General features: G+C 40.8%; 3 protein-coding genes, 1 long non-coding RNA gene and 3 other non-coding genes across 10 annotated transcripts in view; 5 read left to right on the plus strand and 2 right to left on the minus strand.

Annotated features, from left to right (window-relative positions):
* Positions 1 to 2,224: 2,224 nt before the first annotated feature.
* Positions 2,225 to 6,754, minus strand: LOC124342207 (serine/threonine-protein phosphatase 6 regulatory ankyrin repeat subunit B-like). Its single transcript, XM_046795170.1, has one exon. The coding sequence runs from the start codon at positions 6,752 to 6,754 to the stop codon at positions 2,225 to 2,227; it is 4,530 nt and encodes a 1,509-aa protein (XP_046651126.1).
* Positions 6,755 to 8,601: 1,847 nt separating this feature from the next.
* Positions 8,602 to 10,095, minus strand: LOC124342752. 2 transcript variants are annotated; one of them, XM_046795890.1, is made up of 5 exons: positions 9,783 to 10,095; positions 9,548 to 9,721; positions 9,232 to 9,496; positions 8,911 to 9,166; positions 8,602 to 8,844 (listed from the first exon to the last, which is right to left on the minus strand). In XM_046795890.1, the coding sequence occupies exons 1-5, from the start codon at positions 10,036 to 10,038 to the stop codon at positions 8,731 to 8,733; spliced, it is 1,065 nt and encodes a 354-aa protein (XP_046651846.1). In that variant the 5' UTR covers positions 10,039 to 10,095; the 3' UTR covers positions 8,602 to 8,730. The 2 variants fall into 2 exon arrangements, with proteins under 2 accessions (XP_046651846.1, XP_046651845.1); XM_046795889.1 differs by having other exon boundaries at positions 9,232 to 9,721.
* Positions 10,096 to 10,305: 210 nt separating this feature from the next.
* Positions 10,306 to 11,559, plus strand: LOC124342909. The gene is made up of 6 exons (XR_006918949.1): positions 10,306 to 10,470; positions 10,665 to 10,711; positions 10,768 to 10,815; positions 10,987 to 11,052; positions 11,232 to 11,290; positions 11,456 to 11,559. It is a non-coding gene; the product is annotated as an uncharacterized LOC124342909 (long non-coding RNA).
* On the plus strand, positions 10,846 to 10,921 carry LOC124346365. Its single transcript, XR_006919915.1, has one exon. It is a non-coding gene; the product is annotated as a small nucleolar RNA SNORD36 (small nucleolar RNA).
* Positions 11,091 to 11,168, plus strand: LOC124346360. The gene has a single exon (XR_006919910.1). It is a non-coding gene; the product is annotated as a small nucleolar RNA SNORD36 (small nucleolar RNA).
* On the plus strand, positions 11,322 to 11,395 carry LOC124346366. Its single transcript, XR_006919916.1, has one exon. It is a non-coding gene; the product is annotated as a small nucleolar RNA SNORD36 (small nucleolar RNA).
* Positions 11,560 to 13,873: 2,314 nt separating the features above from the next.
* Positions 13,874 to 15,617, plus strand: part of LOC124342686 (importin subunit alpha-5-like) — a 97,078-nt gene continuing 95,334 nt past the window's right edge. Inside the window, exons 1-4 of one of the 3 annotated variants that reach the window (XM_046795788.1) lie at positions 13,874 to 14,163; positions 14,854 to 15,036; positions 15,105 to 15,249; positions 15,324 to 15,579. In XM_046795788.1, coding sequence (XP_046651744.1) covers positions 14,877 to 15,036; positions 15,105 to 15,249; positions 15,324 to 15,579 — 561 coding nt within the window. In that variant the 5' untranslated portion in view covers positions 13,874 to 14,163; positions 14,854 to 14,876. The remainder of the gene's footprint in view (positions 14,164 to 14,853; positions 15,037 to 15,104; positions 15,250 to 15,323; positions 15,580 to 15,617) is intronic. The other 2 variants (XM_046795790.1, XM_046795789.1) reach the window with 2 other exon arrangements.

The raw sequence follows: 15,617 nt of genomic DNA on the forward strand, positions 1-15,617 counted from the left end.
CACTTTATGGATCTTTTTACTTGGCAGGGTGACCATATTAACATTGCTGGAGGACTTAGTCATTGGTATGTTGTACACCTGAATTAATTTTTATAACTCAAATGTTAATCTTAATATGTTGCCTAGGAAATTCTCATCTTGGATGAAGCAGATAGTCTGTTGAACCTGGGATTTCATGCTACCTTGAACACAATATTTGGTTTTCTTCCGAAACAAAGACTTAAACAGGTCTTTTCTCTGCTACCGGCTACCCAAACCAGAGAAGTTGAATCATAAGCTGGAGCTGAATTGAGAAATCCAGTAGCAGTTACTGTGAAAGAAAAAGTATTATTATTTGGAATTCAACTATTTGAAAAACACATCATTTGAGAAATTGGCAAATTGCAAAAATTTTAATGTTTGAAAATTTGAGCAATGATGGTTCAAGATAGCCCAGCTTCTCTGACCAATTATTACATGGTGGTTGAAGGGGACCAGAAATTGGCTGTTTTGATAAATTTGATGAAAACCAAAGCTCCCAGCAAAGTCATGGTTTTCATGTCCACTTGTGCAGCGGTTGAATATTTTTCACTTTATTCTAAAACACTAAAACAGTAAGATGAAAAACTAAATGTAATTTAAGTATTTATTAACAACTGATTCTTTTTATGCAGTTATTTGCCTTCAGCTATTGTGATGAGTATTCACGGAAAACTGAAAACGACCCTCATCAAAATTTGTTGACATGTTCAGAAGCTTTAAGACCACCAATTGGTTTGTACTGATGTTATGGCTCGCCCGCTCGTGGTATAGATATTGCTGACATTGACTGGGTGTTTTCAGTTCGACGCACTTTCGTGTGCATCGGATTTCGTTCATCGGATTTCGTTCAGCGGTTTTCGTTCATTGGTGCCGAAGGACTGCCGGCATCGGTAATCGGGGAACAGCACTAACCTTTCTCCAACCAACTCTCCAACCAACTCTCCACCTTACGTCCACTTCATTGACAACATACAACAACATCGAGAGTTTCATCGGCGACTTCATCTGAAACGTCGTCCGTCACCATCGCACCGTCGACGCTTTGGACAACAGCTCCTTCGCCAGCAGTTCTTTTCGATTGTTCTGGTAATTTGAATTCATTTTACACCAGAGCAGTTTATAAGTTTTTATGTTTGATCAGGGGCTGTTACATTTCACATCGCCGGACATCGGAGTTCGTCAAGACCTTCACATGTTAATTTCAGTGCTATTAGCGTAGACAATTCAACCCAAGAAATATCCTTCCGGCGTCCTCAACTCACTCGGATTATGGTCGGACGATGTCTATGCGGAAGAAAACGAAAATCTGAGATCGATAACACACCGCAACTGCCTTTGTTCAGGTCAGTTTCTTAGCTTAAACACACACACACTAGGAAATGCTTTTGGTAGCTCATCAGAATTTTTTGGCAATTATCTATGAACTCATAGACAATTGATGGTACCTCAACTCGTCTAAATGGCATACAGAGACAAGGGAGTCAATAACTATGCAAATGTACCGTTTTAGCACAGTCGCCTTGTTAAACTTTGCATAGGTAATACGACAATAGGAGTGCCATCAAAAAAAGAAATTGTATTGTTATTTTTTAAAACTTGCTATACTGCCACCATTATTTCGCAATGTTTTCTTATTAGGAGTTGGGAGAAGCTAGAATGAAAGTTATTTTCTTACTATTCCTTTTCGTCACATTTTTTCAGACGATCGATAATCCTCCGGACTAGTCCACGGTGTTTGTTGGCTTGAGCATCAGCGAGAGCTGAAGTCCAATGTGGTTGTAGTTATAAACGTTGAGTTTCTCAGTAGTGAAGACTAGCTCGGATGAGATCCATCTTTTCTGCATTCCTTGCTGCCATGTGAAGAGGAGTGATTCCGTTCTGGTCGACAATGTTGGGATCGGCTCCCAGTTGAATCATCAGGTGAGGAACATTTTTTGTAGCGAATGATCCGTTCATTGTGTGATGGTGTCCCCGTCGTTGTCGAATTTTCCCGTTTCGAGAACGGCGTCGATGAGATCCGTTGTCTTTTGCATTAGCTGCCGCCAGGTGAAGTGCGTTCGTTCCTTTTTCTCCCCACGTCATCGCGCTAATATCTTGTCCATTTTTATAATCGTTTCAATGTCCGAATCTGCTTTGATGCGAATTGCTGGTACTGATGCCGCAATGTTCTCCGGTTCGTGGTGGTTTCCTTCGCGGCCCTTTTTCACCTCAACAGACTGGCAATTGCTTCGCCGAGCCCGTGCTTGTTGGTCATTGCGTACTGTAGCGCATTGTTTCCTTCGTTGTCTAAACAGTTGACCTTTGTGGTTTTGTAATTGAGGAGTAATTTGACCATTTCCATGTCGTTTGCACACAAGGCCGCCAAATGAAGTGGAGTGGCCCCTCTGTTATCAGCCACATTGGGGTTGGCTCCATTTGATAACAGGAAGCGAGCGACAGGTACGTTGGATTGCATAATTGCGTAGTGAAGGGCAGTGTCTCCTTCTTTGTTCCTTACGTCAAGATTGAGCTTTTTTTCGTTTCCCATCATGAGACCGAGAACATTATCTTTATTTAATATTGCTGCGGTGTGAAATAGAGTGTAGCCTTCGTAGTCGCGTGTGGCGGGATCGGCTCCCTTTTCCAGCAGGTAGCGAGCAGTAATCAAGTTGCTGGCCCCTATTGCATGATGGAGAGGTGTCCATCCATTGACGTCACGGCTATTAATATCAAGTAGGTTATTTTTCAGGATCAGTTTGATTATGTCAGTTGTTGTTGCATGGCAGGCCGCCAAGTGAAGTGGAATTATACCATTCTCGTCACTTATGGTGGGATCGGCTCCTTTTGTCAGCAAGTGGCGAGCAGTAGTCATGTTTTTGGCTACTATAGCTAAATAGACAGCGGTCTTTCCACTGACGTCACCTCCATTGATGTCGAATTTGCCCGTTTCCAGAATGACGTCAAGTATTTCGGTCGTCTTTGCATCAATGGATGCCGCATGAAGTGCATTCCATCCTTCTGCTCCCCATGTCACAGTGCTAATATCTGCTCCCTTTTCTATCAGGAAACGAGTCATCCCCACCTCCGAATCTATGATTGCCTTGTCAAGAGCTGCTTTCACAACTTGCTGGAATGTAAACTCTGTTTCGTCTTTAAGTGAGTTTCCAGTTTGAGAGTCGAGGCCTTTTTCTTTCAATCGATTAGCCATTCTTTCACCGTTACCATGAATATTTTTCATTGCGTAATCTAGCGCATTGGTTCCTTTGTTGTCTAAACAGTTGACATTTGTGCCTTTGTGATTGAGGAGTAATTCGACAATGTCCATGTCTTTAGAAAAATAGGCCGCAAAATGAAGTGGAGTGACTCCATTTTCATCAGCGACGTTGGGGTTGGCTCCCTTTGATAACAGGAAGCGAGCGGCAGTCATATTGGACCACACAATTGCCACATGGAGGGCAGTCGATTTGCAATTGTTCCCTTCGTCGATATCAATCTGATTTTCGTTTCCCAGCATGAGACCGAGAATATTGGAATCTGTCAGAAATTCCGCCGCCAAATGAAATGGAGTGTCGCCCTCATTGTTGCGTATGGTGGGATCGACTCCTTTTTCCAGCAGCAAGCATCGAGCAATCGCCAAGTTTTTGGCCTTTATTGCGTGATGGAGAGGTGTCCATCCATTGACGTCACGACTACTAATATCGACTTGTTTATTTTCCATGATTAGACGGATTGTTTCAATTGTTTTTGCATAACGTGCCGCATAGTGAAGTGGGGTGAAGCCTTTCTTGTTGGCAATAGTGGGATCGGCTCCTTTTCCAATCAGGTGACGAGTATTTATCTCACAGTTGGATCCAAGTATGGCGTGATGGAGAGGTGTGTTTCCTCTGTTGTCGGTTCCGCTGATGTCGAATTTTTCCGTTTCCAGAAGGGCGTCGATGAGATCCGTCGTCTTTGCAGTAAGCGATGCCAAATGAAGGGCATTCTTTCCCATTTCTCCTCGTGCGCTGGTGTGTGCTCCATTTTTCAACAGGAGACGAACTCTTTCTACGTTCGAATCTTTGATGGCTTTAAGCAGAGATTCCTCTGAAATTTTTTCGATTTTGTCCTCAATTGTTTTTGTATCGTCGCTTAAAAAGTTGTCAACTTTGTGCGGCTTTCGATTGCTGTAAGCACGCATATGTTTTTTTAAATATTCGTTGTTTTCTGTTCGTTTGAGTTTGTCTTTATTTTCCACGGCACCTTTTGCCAACAACAGATTGACAATTTCTTCGCCGAACCTGTGCTCGATGTTCATTGCGTAATCTAGCACATTGTTTCCTTTCTTGTCTAAACAGTTGACATTTGTGCCTTCGTGATTGAGGAGTAATTTGACCATTTCCATGTCTTTAGCAAAAACAATCGCCCAACGAAGTGGAGTATAACCATTTTCATCAGCCACATTGGGGCTGGCTCCATTTGATAACAGGAAGCGAGCGACAGGCACATTGGATTGCATAATTGCGTAGTGAAGGGCAGTGTCTCCTTCTTTGTTCCTTATGTCAATCTCAATCTTTTTTCCGTCTACCAGCATGAGACCGAGAACATCGGAATCTGTCAGAAATAGTGCTGCGGTGTGAAATAGAGTGTTGCCCTCAATGTTGCGTACGGTGGGATCGGCTCCTCTTTCAAGCAAAAATCTAACCCCATTCACGTTGTTGGCGCGTATTGCGAAAAAAAGAAGAGTTTCCTCATTCTGATCGCGGGAGTTCACGTCGAAATTTCCTTCTTTCAGAATGTTATCAATTTCCTGTGAGCACACGGTAGGTTCGGTGTTCGAAGGTTCTATGCCCTTTTCCACCAACCGAGCCACAATTTGATCGTCTAGCCCGTAGCAGTTCATCTTGGCGTAACAGACAAGTCCTTTATCGTTTCTGTACTGTTCGATATCTCCTTGTTTCATATTTTTTAATAATAAGTCGATGATGTTCATGTCCTTTGCGTGTATTGCAGCCACGTGAAGTGGAGGATCGCCATTATTGTCTCGGCAATGGAGATCAGCGCCCAATTCGATCAAATGCTCGGCCGTGATTTCATTGGATGAGCCGGCGGCGTAGTGAAGTGCAGTTTTTCCTTGTTTATTTCGATCGTTGACATCGCCCAGGCCTTTGACTTTTTGAGCTTCCAGCAGTAGATCAATCATAGGATTACCGTCTCTTTGCTGGGCTGCCACATGAAGAGGGGACAGCAGACCTTCTTTATCTAAAATGTTGGGGTTGGCTCCTTTGTCTATAAATTTTTGAACAGCGATGACGTTGGACGTGTGAATGGCGAAATGGAGAGCCGTGTGTCCTTCTCCGTCGACATCGTCAACGTTGACTTTGGGATGAGCCAGGAGCAAATCGATGATCTCGTAATCATCTCTTTGCTGAGCTGCCAAATGAAGAGGAGACGTACCGTTTTTGTCGACAATGTTGGGATTGGCTCCTTTTTCTATTAATTTTCGAACAGCGATGGCGTTGGATACACCAGCGGCAGAATGGAGAGCCGTTCGTCCGTCTTCGTCTACATCGTTAACTTTGACTTTGGGATGAGCTAGAAGCGAATCGATGATCTCCATCTTCATTGTGAACATGGCCGCAAATAAAAGGGCGCTCCTCCCGAATGGATCGCGCGTCGTTGGGTCGGCATTCGTTGGATCTTTTAGAAGATGTTGAACCATTTTGTTTTTCGAAAACATAATGGCAAAGTGGAGCGGAGTGAGTCCATTGTAGAAGGCATTGATGTTGTACTTGCCACTGTCGATCATTTTACCAACCAGGTGGATATTCTCCATTAGAATTAGAGTGAATAAAGGGGGCCAATCAGATCGACCCCTTAGGATGTTGATTAAATCCAACATTTTTTTGTTCCGGCCATTTTCAGGAGGAGGAGAGTACGCGAAAAAACCCTTGTATTCGTATCCTATCTCGGTAATTTGTTGACTGACGAAAGTGACCAAGGTCTGGCAGTTTGAGTTCAAGGCGTTGTACTTTTCTGGAATCATCTGTTGGGCCCAAAGTACAGCGAAAAGATCTTGAATCGTACCTTTTCCTATCAAATTTTCGACAATGGGTTTCGCTTGATGTCGCGGTTCTCCATAGCACTGGTTCTTGACGTTTTCTTTGTTGCGGGATCGTTGCAAAGTGATGTAGTCCATGCCCTTTTCTATTGACCACCAATAGTCTCCATCTGTTACACTTGTCGTTTTGAAGACGATGAACACGTGAAATGCTCCTTTTGAATCTTTCCTCAAGTCCATGCTGCTTTGGTGGGTTTCGAACTCGGTGATTTTCGATCCTTTGTCGACGTCTTTTAAAACGTTCAGCATTTCATGTATTTCAGCTTGATCAAGTTGTTTCAAAGTTTCTTCGTTGAGTAGAAAGCGAAAGAGCACGGGCTCCGATATTTCGTGATCCACTTTAGGTTCGTTATCGGCATCGGGCACGAAAAGCAACTTTTGTTGGGACTTTGCACCAAAATACGCCCCAATATAGTCTACCACAAATGGGATATTTGGAAGTAGACTTGCAAGTACCCGTCCGATAAAACGTTGTACAGGTCTTGGTAATAAATCGCTCACCTTTTGCCAGTACTTGACGTTAACTTGACGCCAGAACTTGACAAAACACATCACACACAATACAAGCAAACCACAGAGCATAGAAAATAGCAAGTTAGTCGCGGCTTCCGACATTTCGTGACCCACTTTAGGTTTCGTATCAGCAGCGTCGGGCATGTAGGTAACACAATTTTTGCTGGAACTCGGCACCAAATAATTTTCGGATATCTTCAAAATATTTCGCCATGACAATAAGTTCTTGATGCACGTTCGAGAAAGCCAAACCGACGTGTAATCGCTGTGTTTGTCACCAAGGGCGTGTGCCACTGTGCCTGTGTTTACGTGACAGTTTCGTGATGGACTATACTACTACGCTAGAGGACGGGACACTCGTCCTATCCCGCCGTGTCATTTTAACTTATCGGTTGGTTTTTTACCAACATTTTCAGATGGGATGCAATCAATAGAGAATTTGAAACTAATTTGAAGTCTCCAAAGCACCCTTTTAGTTAATTTAATAACTAAGGTATTTGCGTTTTTATTTAGGTTAGGGCCTTAGGAGGGGGGGGGGGGGGGGGGTTAGGGAGAGGTGTTCGTTGTCTCCTCCTAGCGCTCAACATTGAAACTGTTTCCTTGTTTCCGAAATTAAAACCAAAATTCAAAAGAAGAAGTTAGACAACTACGTTCAGTTATTAACTCGACTTCTTCTACGGACGTAGCAAACAATTGTGTTTTTTTTTTCTTTCTATTAATTGTTGTTTTTAGTTATTCCTCATTATTATAGCTCTAGGCCTACTATTTTTCTACTTGATTTTGTGCTATATTTTGAAGAAAGATGACCTTTGCCTCCATCGCCCTGGAGATCTTCTCCAACGACGTGCGCAACCACCTACTGGCCCTCCCGCCCAACGTCGGCTAACTGGTCTACCAGCAGCTGCTTCCCACGGCCCGAGTTGACGAGGCACAACGCGCCGCTGGCGGCCATAAACATCAATGATCTTACGGGCGACATCGCCACCTGCTCCGGCACTTGGTTACAACTCTGGTCCATCAACGGCGACCCGCTGGCCAGCGTCAACACCCTGGTGTTGCCGTCAAAGAATCGGAAGAAGATTCCCCCGATGATGCTTAGCTGCCCGGCACCATTCTGCAGCGACAGGCGTCCGTCAGCAGTTTGGCCATCCGCTGCGACGACAGCAGCGAACACGAAAAGACCAGACAGCAGTAAACTATTACAGTTTTCTTTATTAATTATTTTCGTTTAACTCACGACTCGTTTGCCGATTGGATCGTCTTACAAATTAAGGACACGATTGGCCCTGACGGATTCGCTGTCGTCGTCTGAAGAGCACAACACCTTCAACAACTGTAGCCGGATGATAAAGTGGGCGATTATTACGACATCATCAACGCCAACAGCCAGAGCCGTGGCAGTCTGGTGCTGTACCAACAGGTCCAGCAGCGGCAGAGCAGCCCAGTGGACAGCCTGGAACGGTCCCTGCCCAGTGTGGCTTACCATTTCCATCGACGTGTCGTCGTCTCGTCAATCAACAACAACAACGGGACAATCGCAGCTACAACAGCCAGAGCTCGGCCGGCAGTAGCACGACGCCCAGCAATAGTACGATTACTGTGGCTCAATATGCATGTCTGTATTTGATTAGATATTATAATTTCTCTCTCTTTTAGGGACTTGATGGGAGTATTTTTCCTGCCCTAGTTGACGGAGCATTGTTTATTTGAAAGGACACTTGTGACAAGAACCAATAGCCGCCAGCTTCTTTCAAATGTTACGCTTTAACACTTACTTGCACATGTGACAGCTCAGAGACATAATTAAACATTCTCTTACATTCCTTATTGTTAATCAACCAGAATTCTCTGGGCTTCCAAGAACCCCTATAAGACTGTACAGTCACCAGGAAATCCATACTGTTATGTAATGCTGCATACACTCACTGGCTCACTGCTGCTTTATTAAAACAAGTGTTATTTCCAAAAAAATTCACTGTATTTTTTAAATAGTATTTTGAACACAATTTATTTGATAAAGTCTAAAATTTCCTTGTATACACTTAGTTTTCAGAAAACTATAATAACAAAAATGGAATGAGCGGCAAAATCAACAGTTTGGTGAAAAACTGAAAACCCAATTAATCCGAATTCTTTCTCAAGTATTTCATCTTCTTGTTTCCAGGTGGCCTTTCCTCCGCGACTTGTTCGTCGTTGTCGATCGGTTGAAACATTTCCACTTCTAAAACATCCGCCTAGAATTTTACAAAATTAATATTTTTAAAATATCCAAATTGTGTATCTTTATACAGTAAAATTACCATGACCATTTCAGGCTCTTCCTGACGTTTCAGTGCTAATTCCAACGTCCGGTTTTGTTTCTGGAGGTCCGTCAATTTCGCGAGTAGAGCCTCCCTTGGCAAATATTGGTTTTTGAAAACATTAGCTGGACTTTGCTTGGTCTTGTCAAGATGCGGCTGCAGAGTTGTCCTCAGCATTTTATTACATTTTGAACAGGCACTTTTAAGAAGGTCATCCTCCGTTTTTTGTTTGACTGCAGCAACTAACTGCAAACATCTGAGACATAAAAATGAATAGTTAGTAGTCATCATGATCAAGTGAAGTAAAAATGTTTGACTTACGAGTCGGATCTCCAGGTTCCTTTCTCGAAAAATTCAAATGGGAAAATGAACTCCTTTAATTCGTGAAACTTTTCATCGGTAATTCCTGGACACGTCCTGACACAGTCGAAATACTGGAGACTACTTTCCAATTGTGCAGATGATGAAAATGTTGTGAGAAGAAAGGTATTTAATGGTGGACATTTTCTCTGGAACACTTTGTACTCGATCTCTTTCGTCTCGAAGTTTATCAGTGCCGTTTTCCTGACGACCGGTTCCAAGCTAACAATAATAGTTTCGTAACAGATCAGGACTGGGTGCTGTTGGTCATTCACTTGTTTCACAGATCGCCAAGATTCCCCAGGCAGTTTCAACTGATCCATGCACAGAGATCTGTTTTCGTCATTGCTTGTATTTTTCTGCTTTAATACAATCAATCCGCCAGGTACTGAGAAGACCATCGACAAGCTCGCTTGATTTTCAGTGTCCTGATGGGAATGATTTGATTCAGCTGCAATGTTTAAGACAACTTATTATTTTCCTGCAACTTGTTAGATCCACATGTTGCTTACGTGTAAGGCGCAATGTTGGAATGGAACCAGTCTTCAAACGCCTAGGGCCGTGTTTCCTGTTGGTTTTCTTTATACATTGTTCTTGGAAGTGGAGTTGACAGACGAGTGACTTTGGATTGAGAGCTTTTCTTTTGATGGGAATAACCTTTTTCCATTCTTCAAATAAAGACGGATCCTTAGGTACTCCAAAGAATGAAACAAGGCTGGTATTACATCTAGAATCACTTTGACAGTAAGCAACGCAACAGGAAGGCATTTTGACAATCTATTCCATTGTTGTGATTATTCAAAAACATTGTAGCAGACTACAAATGAATTTCTGCTAAAACGCAGAATCCAATTTGCGGGAGTTCCCGCAAAGGCCGGAAACCGCCGGAAACCCGGAACACATTTAATTTTTAGCAATTTTTATTTAATTTTTAATTAAAAAATATATTTGATGGAGAAGCTATGTTTTATTTGAATAGAAGTAAAAAGAATTATGCAATTATCTAAAATAATTTTCCTGGTGTTTTTTTTCATTTAATTGTGTTTAGGGAGCGACCGGCTCTTGGTCAGTATTGGCTGGACTTGAGGAGGGGCTTCTTCTTTACAAGTCCTTTTTTGACAAGGCATTGAAGCATGGATTTTCAAGAGGGAGAGATGGACATTAACTCATTTGCTGTAGACCCCACCTATTGAAATCATGGTAATATTTAACTTTAATTTATTCTATTGAACCTTTTCTTTGCTAGTGTTGTGATGCTTTATTATACGCTATACTGAACAACCTTGTTGACTAATTTGTCTACTGAACACTTGCCAATTAGAACACATTTACTTCTGCATGCTTTCCCTTTTGACTAGAAATGGTTCTAATTTTCTTATTATAAATTTCTACAGATGCTACATCCACAAGATGAGCAGCAACAGATTGAATTCCTGAATTCGTAAGTTTCTATAATAATTTTACCCACATGCTTTATTTAATCACTTTCTTTTCTAGGTTTAGTCTCATCTCCAGCATGAGTTAAAATTTGGGTCTGAAACCCAGGTAAAAATTATTCAATGTTGATTAAATGTTATGCTTGTGATGAACAAATTATTGGCAGATCATAATGTTGACTATCAAATTACGAGCTTTTTAATACTGAATCCTGTGAATGGATATTCTGTCATGATACAACTGATTTGTAGCTAAAATTTTTTACGTTTGCGATTCTAGGTGGACTGTTGAGTAGTCCAAATCTGAATTTCTACTGGAGTCTTGCCAGATGATATCAGGAACAAGGTAATTGTTGATTGCTTGATTTTCAACTTCACTAATGTTAGGTTCATGATGAATGAAAATTTGACAGATCATAATGTTGACTACCAAATTACGAGCTTTTTAATACTGACTTCTAAATTGGCATCTATCTATACCTAACTTATGATCTAGGATTAATTTTATTTTTTGTGTTGATATAGGTAACTTCTAATGTGTGATTTGCCGATTGCCACCAGTCAAAAAGATCACCTTACATAAGGTGACTATCTAAACATCACTATTTAATTTTGGGTTAATGATGAAATAACATTTGGCAGATCATGATGTTGACTACCAAATTACGAGCTTTTTAATACTGAATTTTAAAAGTTATCCAATTTTTCTCCACTGTAGACATTTTGTTCATTATTTGTTTTATATCTAGGTTACTGGATTGGTGACTGGATGTTGATCTTAACATGTAAGGATTTGTAAAATGAATGCCAATACATTTCAACTGTTTATGTAGGTTACTACAAATAAAGTCTATTTCTTTTATCTTCCCGTTACTTTACTTTTTACTACAATTTAATCTTAACATGTTCTGTTATTTGTTGGCACTAGGCTATTTAAAGTTTGTTAGACCCATATTTTGGTCCTGAATCTTCATAGGTCTTTCATGGTGCAGATATTCTGTCAATGCCAAGGTTATTTTTAAGATTAGCTTGCTCTGTGCTGTTGTGTGAGACTCGGTGTTAACGTGGACCAGTCCATGTTGTTAAATGGTGAAGGAGTTGTAGTGGACTTCTGGTCGATGTAGTCAAGCAGCGGAGGAAAAATGCCTAACCCATTCTCAGCTCACGACGCTTGCTCAAGTGAATTGATATGTGGGGTCGATGAACTTTGGAAGAGGAAGGCAATAAGTGCCGATTGACGCAATAGCATTTATTTTTAGCAATTTGATCTTGATGTGAATTTTTAGACAAGAATTTTGCAGACAGACATTTGTTTGTGCCAAGCGTGTATATCATCATCAAGTATAATATTTGTTGGTAGATGGCGTTTTGTGGTACGGGTAATTGGTGGTAACGGATTTCAAACGTAACCTGTGTGCTGTGTCTGATTTTAATCTCATTGATTTTATTTAGTCATTTACAGTTCAGTGGTATACCGTACGCAAGTCAAGGTTGCTTCAATCTTCAAATTAAATTCCTTAAGCTTGATTCTTAATTTTCAAGTTTGTCATCAATAATTTGCGATTAATGTAGTTTAGCGCCAGGTGGACACAATCCAATGGGTGTTACTAAAACGCGAAGCGAAACGGCGGAACGCGAAACTCCTAAAACGCGAAACAGTGGTGCGAAACGGTCCCAAAAATTGGGGACCGTTTCGCGGGTCCAATGGCCTAAGGGCATCCTAAAGTGCGAAACCATTTGCGAAACCTTTGATTTTTGAAATATAAAAATTTCCTGTTTTTAAATTTCTGAACGCCCAAGGGCATCCTAAATTGCGAAACTACTTGCGAAATATTTTACTTTTGAAATTTAAAAATGATACTATTATTTAATTTAAATAAATAATATGAACATCTTGAATTCCACCGTTTATTGTAGTTTGAACAGATTCAAAGAGTAATTGAATAACAAAGATGGGCTTGGTAACAAGTTCTGTTGGTTTATTCATACATATTTTCGTACAAAGTCAATAATTACAGACTCAGACATAAATAGGTTATAGTTTCTGATATTAAACTGGCCGGTATAGCTATTTGGGCATCAATTCTACACAAGATAATTCGCCGTTAATTGATTTTGATAATGAGTAAGGCAATGAATGCATGTATGCCGCTTTGCGCTTTCTCACCCTGGCCATATGGCTGTGTATTTTCCGTCGTATTTTGTCGAAGCCGGTCGAAGCACTTGGAGCGTGGCAAAACCGAAGTTACTCTTGCACAACGTCTCGCCATTGCTGATGGATGCTCTTTTATTCGAATGCTCCGGAGCGTTTAGAAAATAAAAGGCTCTTAAACAAAATAACCCCAAAAAATAAATCTTCTACTTTATTATTTTCTTTTTTAATTTGATAGAAAAAGAAATCATATTCCCAAGGACGACATTTTTATGTGTTTGACTCGCAATCAGAATTGATCGGAATAGATTTATTTTGTCGTCTATAACGCTAAATTATAAAAGAAGTGGTGGTCGTGATATGACGAGACCGGTGCTCATCATCATTAACACACACCGGTTGAAATATTATATGTTTGGTTTGAAGCTGTGGGATGATGTGTATAATAGTACCAACCGTGTAGACATTTGAGTATTATATTAATACTTTTTATTTTTTTATTTTTTTTTAACATCAGTCGACGAGAAAAAAAGAGTCAAAAAGAAGAAGAAGCCAAAAGAAAAAAAACGAACGATAACGACGTCTTCGTGACTACTTAGTCTCTTTGAAAGGAACTTGTTTTTCTTTTTCTCTCTCGAATAATTTCAACTTTTCTGCTTTTTTATTTTTATTTTTTGCTGCTGCTTTTTTCAATGAGACAAACCGAGACAGAGCGTTCCGTGTACACACATTTAAACTCAACTGCCAACATACATATCAAAAGCCAGTTCGGTAGTTAGTTAGGTTAGTAAGTAGTTAACTTTTAACAATGCACTTACCACTGAGCCACTGACGTTGACTGTTTCGCGTCTATGGTTTCGCATTTTAGTAAGACCTCTAGCGCCTAAACTGCGAAACGGTCCCGAAAATTTTTGGGACCGTTTCGCACCACTGTTTTGCGTTTTAGGAGTTTCGCGTTCCGCCGTTTCGCTTCGCGTTTTAGTAACACCCCAATCCAATCATGTCATGCGGATTGTGGACTCGTGTCTTCTGCTCCGCTGCCTCGTTTAAAACACTTGTCTGAAAACGTTTGAGCGACTAGTAGTGTTAATTTTTGGTCTTCTTTGGATGAGTTTTGGTTAAACATTTTAAATTGAGAAAAGGTTCATTTTTTCCCATTGATGTCCCACGGGCGATACCGACAAAAAAAATTGGAGTGACAATCGGTTTATTCTGGCGAATTTTGGTTCATTACATGTGTGGTCGTTTGTCGAAACCAGATCAATCGTCATTTTGTAGCTGACTGACAATTTTCTCGTGAAACAGGTAATATTTGATATTTCTTAATTATTATCGAGTTCATTCACTCAGCTGTTAAAAGATTGTTCAAATACTCTTGTATCCTGCTCGTTTTGACTTATGACTGTATCATATATCTCATTTCAATTCCCACGTTAACCGTTGCTCGCTTCCCAGTTACTAAAACCTGTTCAACTTCGTTTGTATTGACATTTCGGATAAGTGATGTGATACCTTTTTGAGCAAACAAAAGATGTGTAAGGAGAAACAGGATCACGAGGAAACTATTTAATGCCAAAGTTTGCAAGGTTTCTGTTTGGTGTTTCCATGTTAGGTTTTCACATGACGTAACTGACAGTCAAGTTAATTTCATTCCATTTTCGAGTATTTGCCAAAGAGTATTCAGATACAGCCTTGATTTCTGCTAGGTAATCGGTTTGTTGGTGTTGAGTTAATTCAGTTTTCCAGTTACGCAAGAACCAGGACAGTTTTATGTAGGATACTAGTGTTTTTGTAAAATAAGACCCAAACCAATGCTGTAGCTCATTAGGAAATGTTGTTTGATAACCTCCGATTGCTTCTCAATTTTTCCCCTCTACCTTTTCCCTACTTTTTGTGGTAGGTGCTGAAAAATAGTTAAAAGTTAGGGAATTCTTAGGTTGGAAATGACAATTTGATATGACAGTTTTAAATATATATTTTAAAATCTGTGGACAGATTGTTCATTGTGTGTACAGGAAATGAGGCGTACTGAGGTGAATGTTGAGTTGAGGAAATCTAAGAAGGAAGACCACCTGCCGAAGCGACGCAATCTTGAAATCGATGACGAGCCCCTCAGCCCTCTTGAAACAACAAATCTTGTGGCTGCAGCCAACATGACCATTGAGGACATAGTTAATGGTATGTGTGTGGCATCTTTTGTTTTCTGTATAGCCAATTTCAATCTCATATTTTTCTATACCACGCAGGTATCAACAGTGGTGATGAAAACATGGAATTAACTGCAACCCACGCTGCACGTCAAATCCTCAGCAGGGAACGTAATCCACCTATTGACTTACTCGTCGATGCCAATATCGTTCCTAAGCTGGTAGAATTCCTCAGTCGTAATAAGTATGTTGTGTCGTGATAACTTGGTTTCCAAACCCTTTCATTTGTAATTACGATGCTTTTACTGTATGTTTTAGCTCTGACCTTCAGTTTGAGTCTGTCTGGGCTCTCACCAACATTGCGTCAGGAACATCTGATCAGACCAAAGTTGTCGTCAGTGCTGGGGCTGTCGCTGGATTGATATCTTTGTTGGGATCATCTCATCCAGCTCTGGCCGAGGAAGCTCTCTGGGCTCTCGGTAACATCGCCGGAGACGGACCAGAGCTTCGAGATCATGTCATCAAGCTAGGCATTATTAAGCCTATGATCACCTTGATCAAACCCGACGCTTCAGTAAGTTTATTTTTAAATTAAATACATTTGAACATTTA

Source organism: Daphnia pulicaria, chromosome 6, assembly GCF_021234035.1.
Source record: "Daphnia pulicaria isolate SC F1-1A chromosome 6, SC_F0-13Bv2, whole genome shotgun sequence".
NCBI classification, from domain to species: domain Eukaryota; kingdom Metazoa; phylum Arthropoda; class Branchiopoda; order Diplostraca; family Daphniidae; genus Daphnia; species Daphnia pulicaria.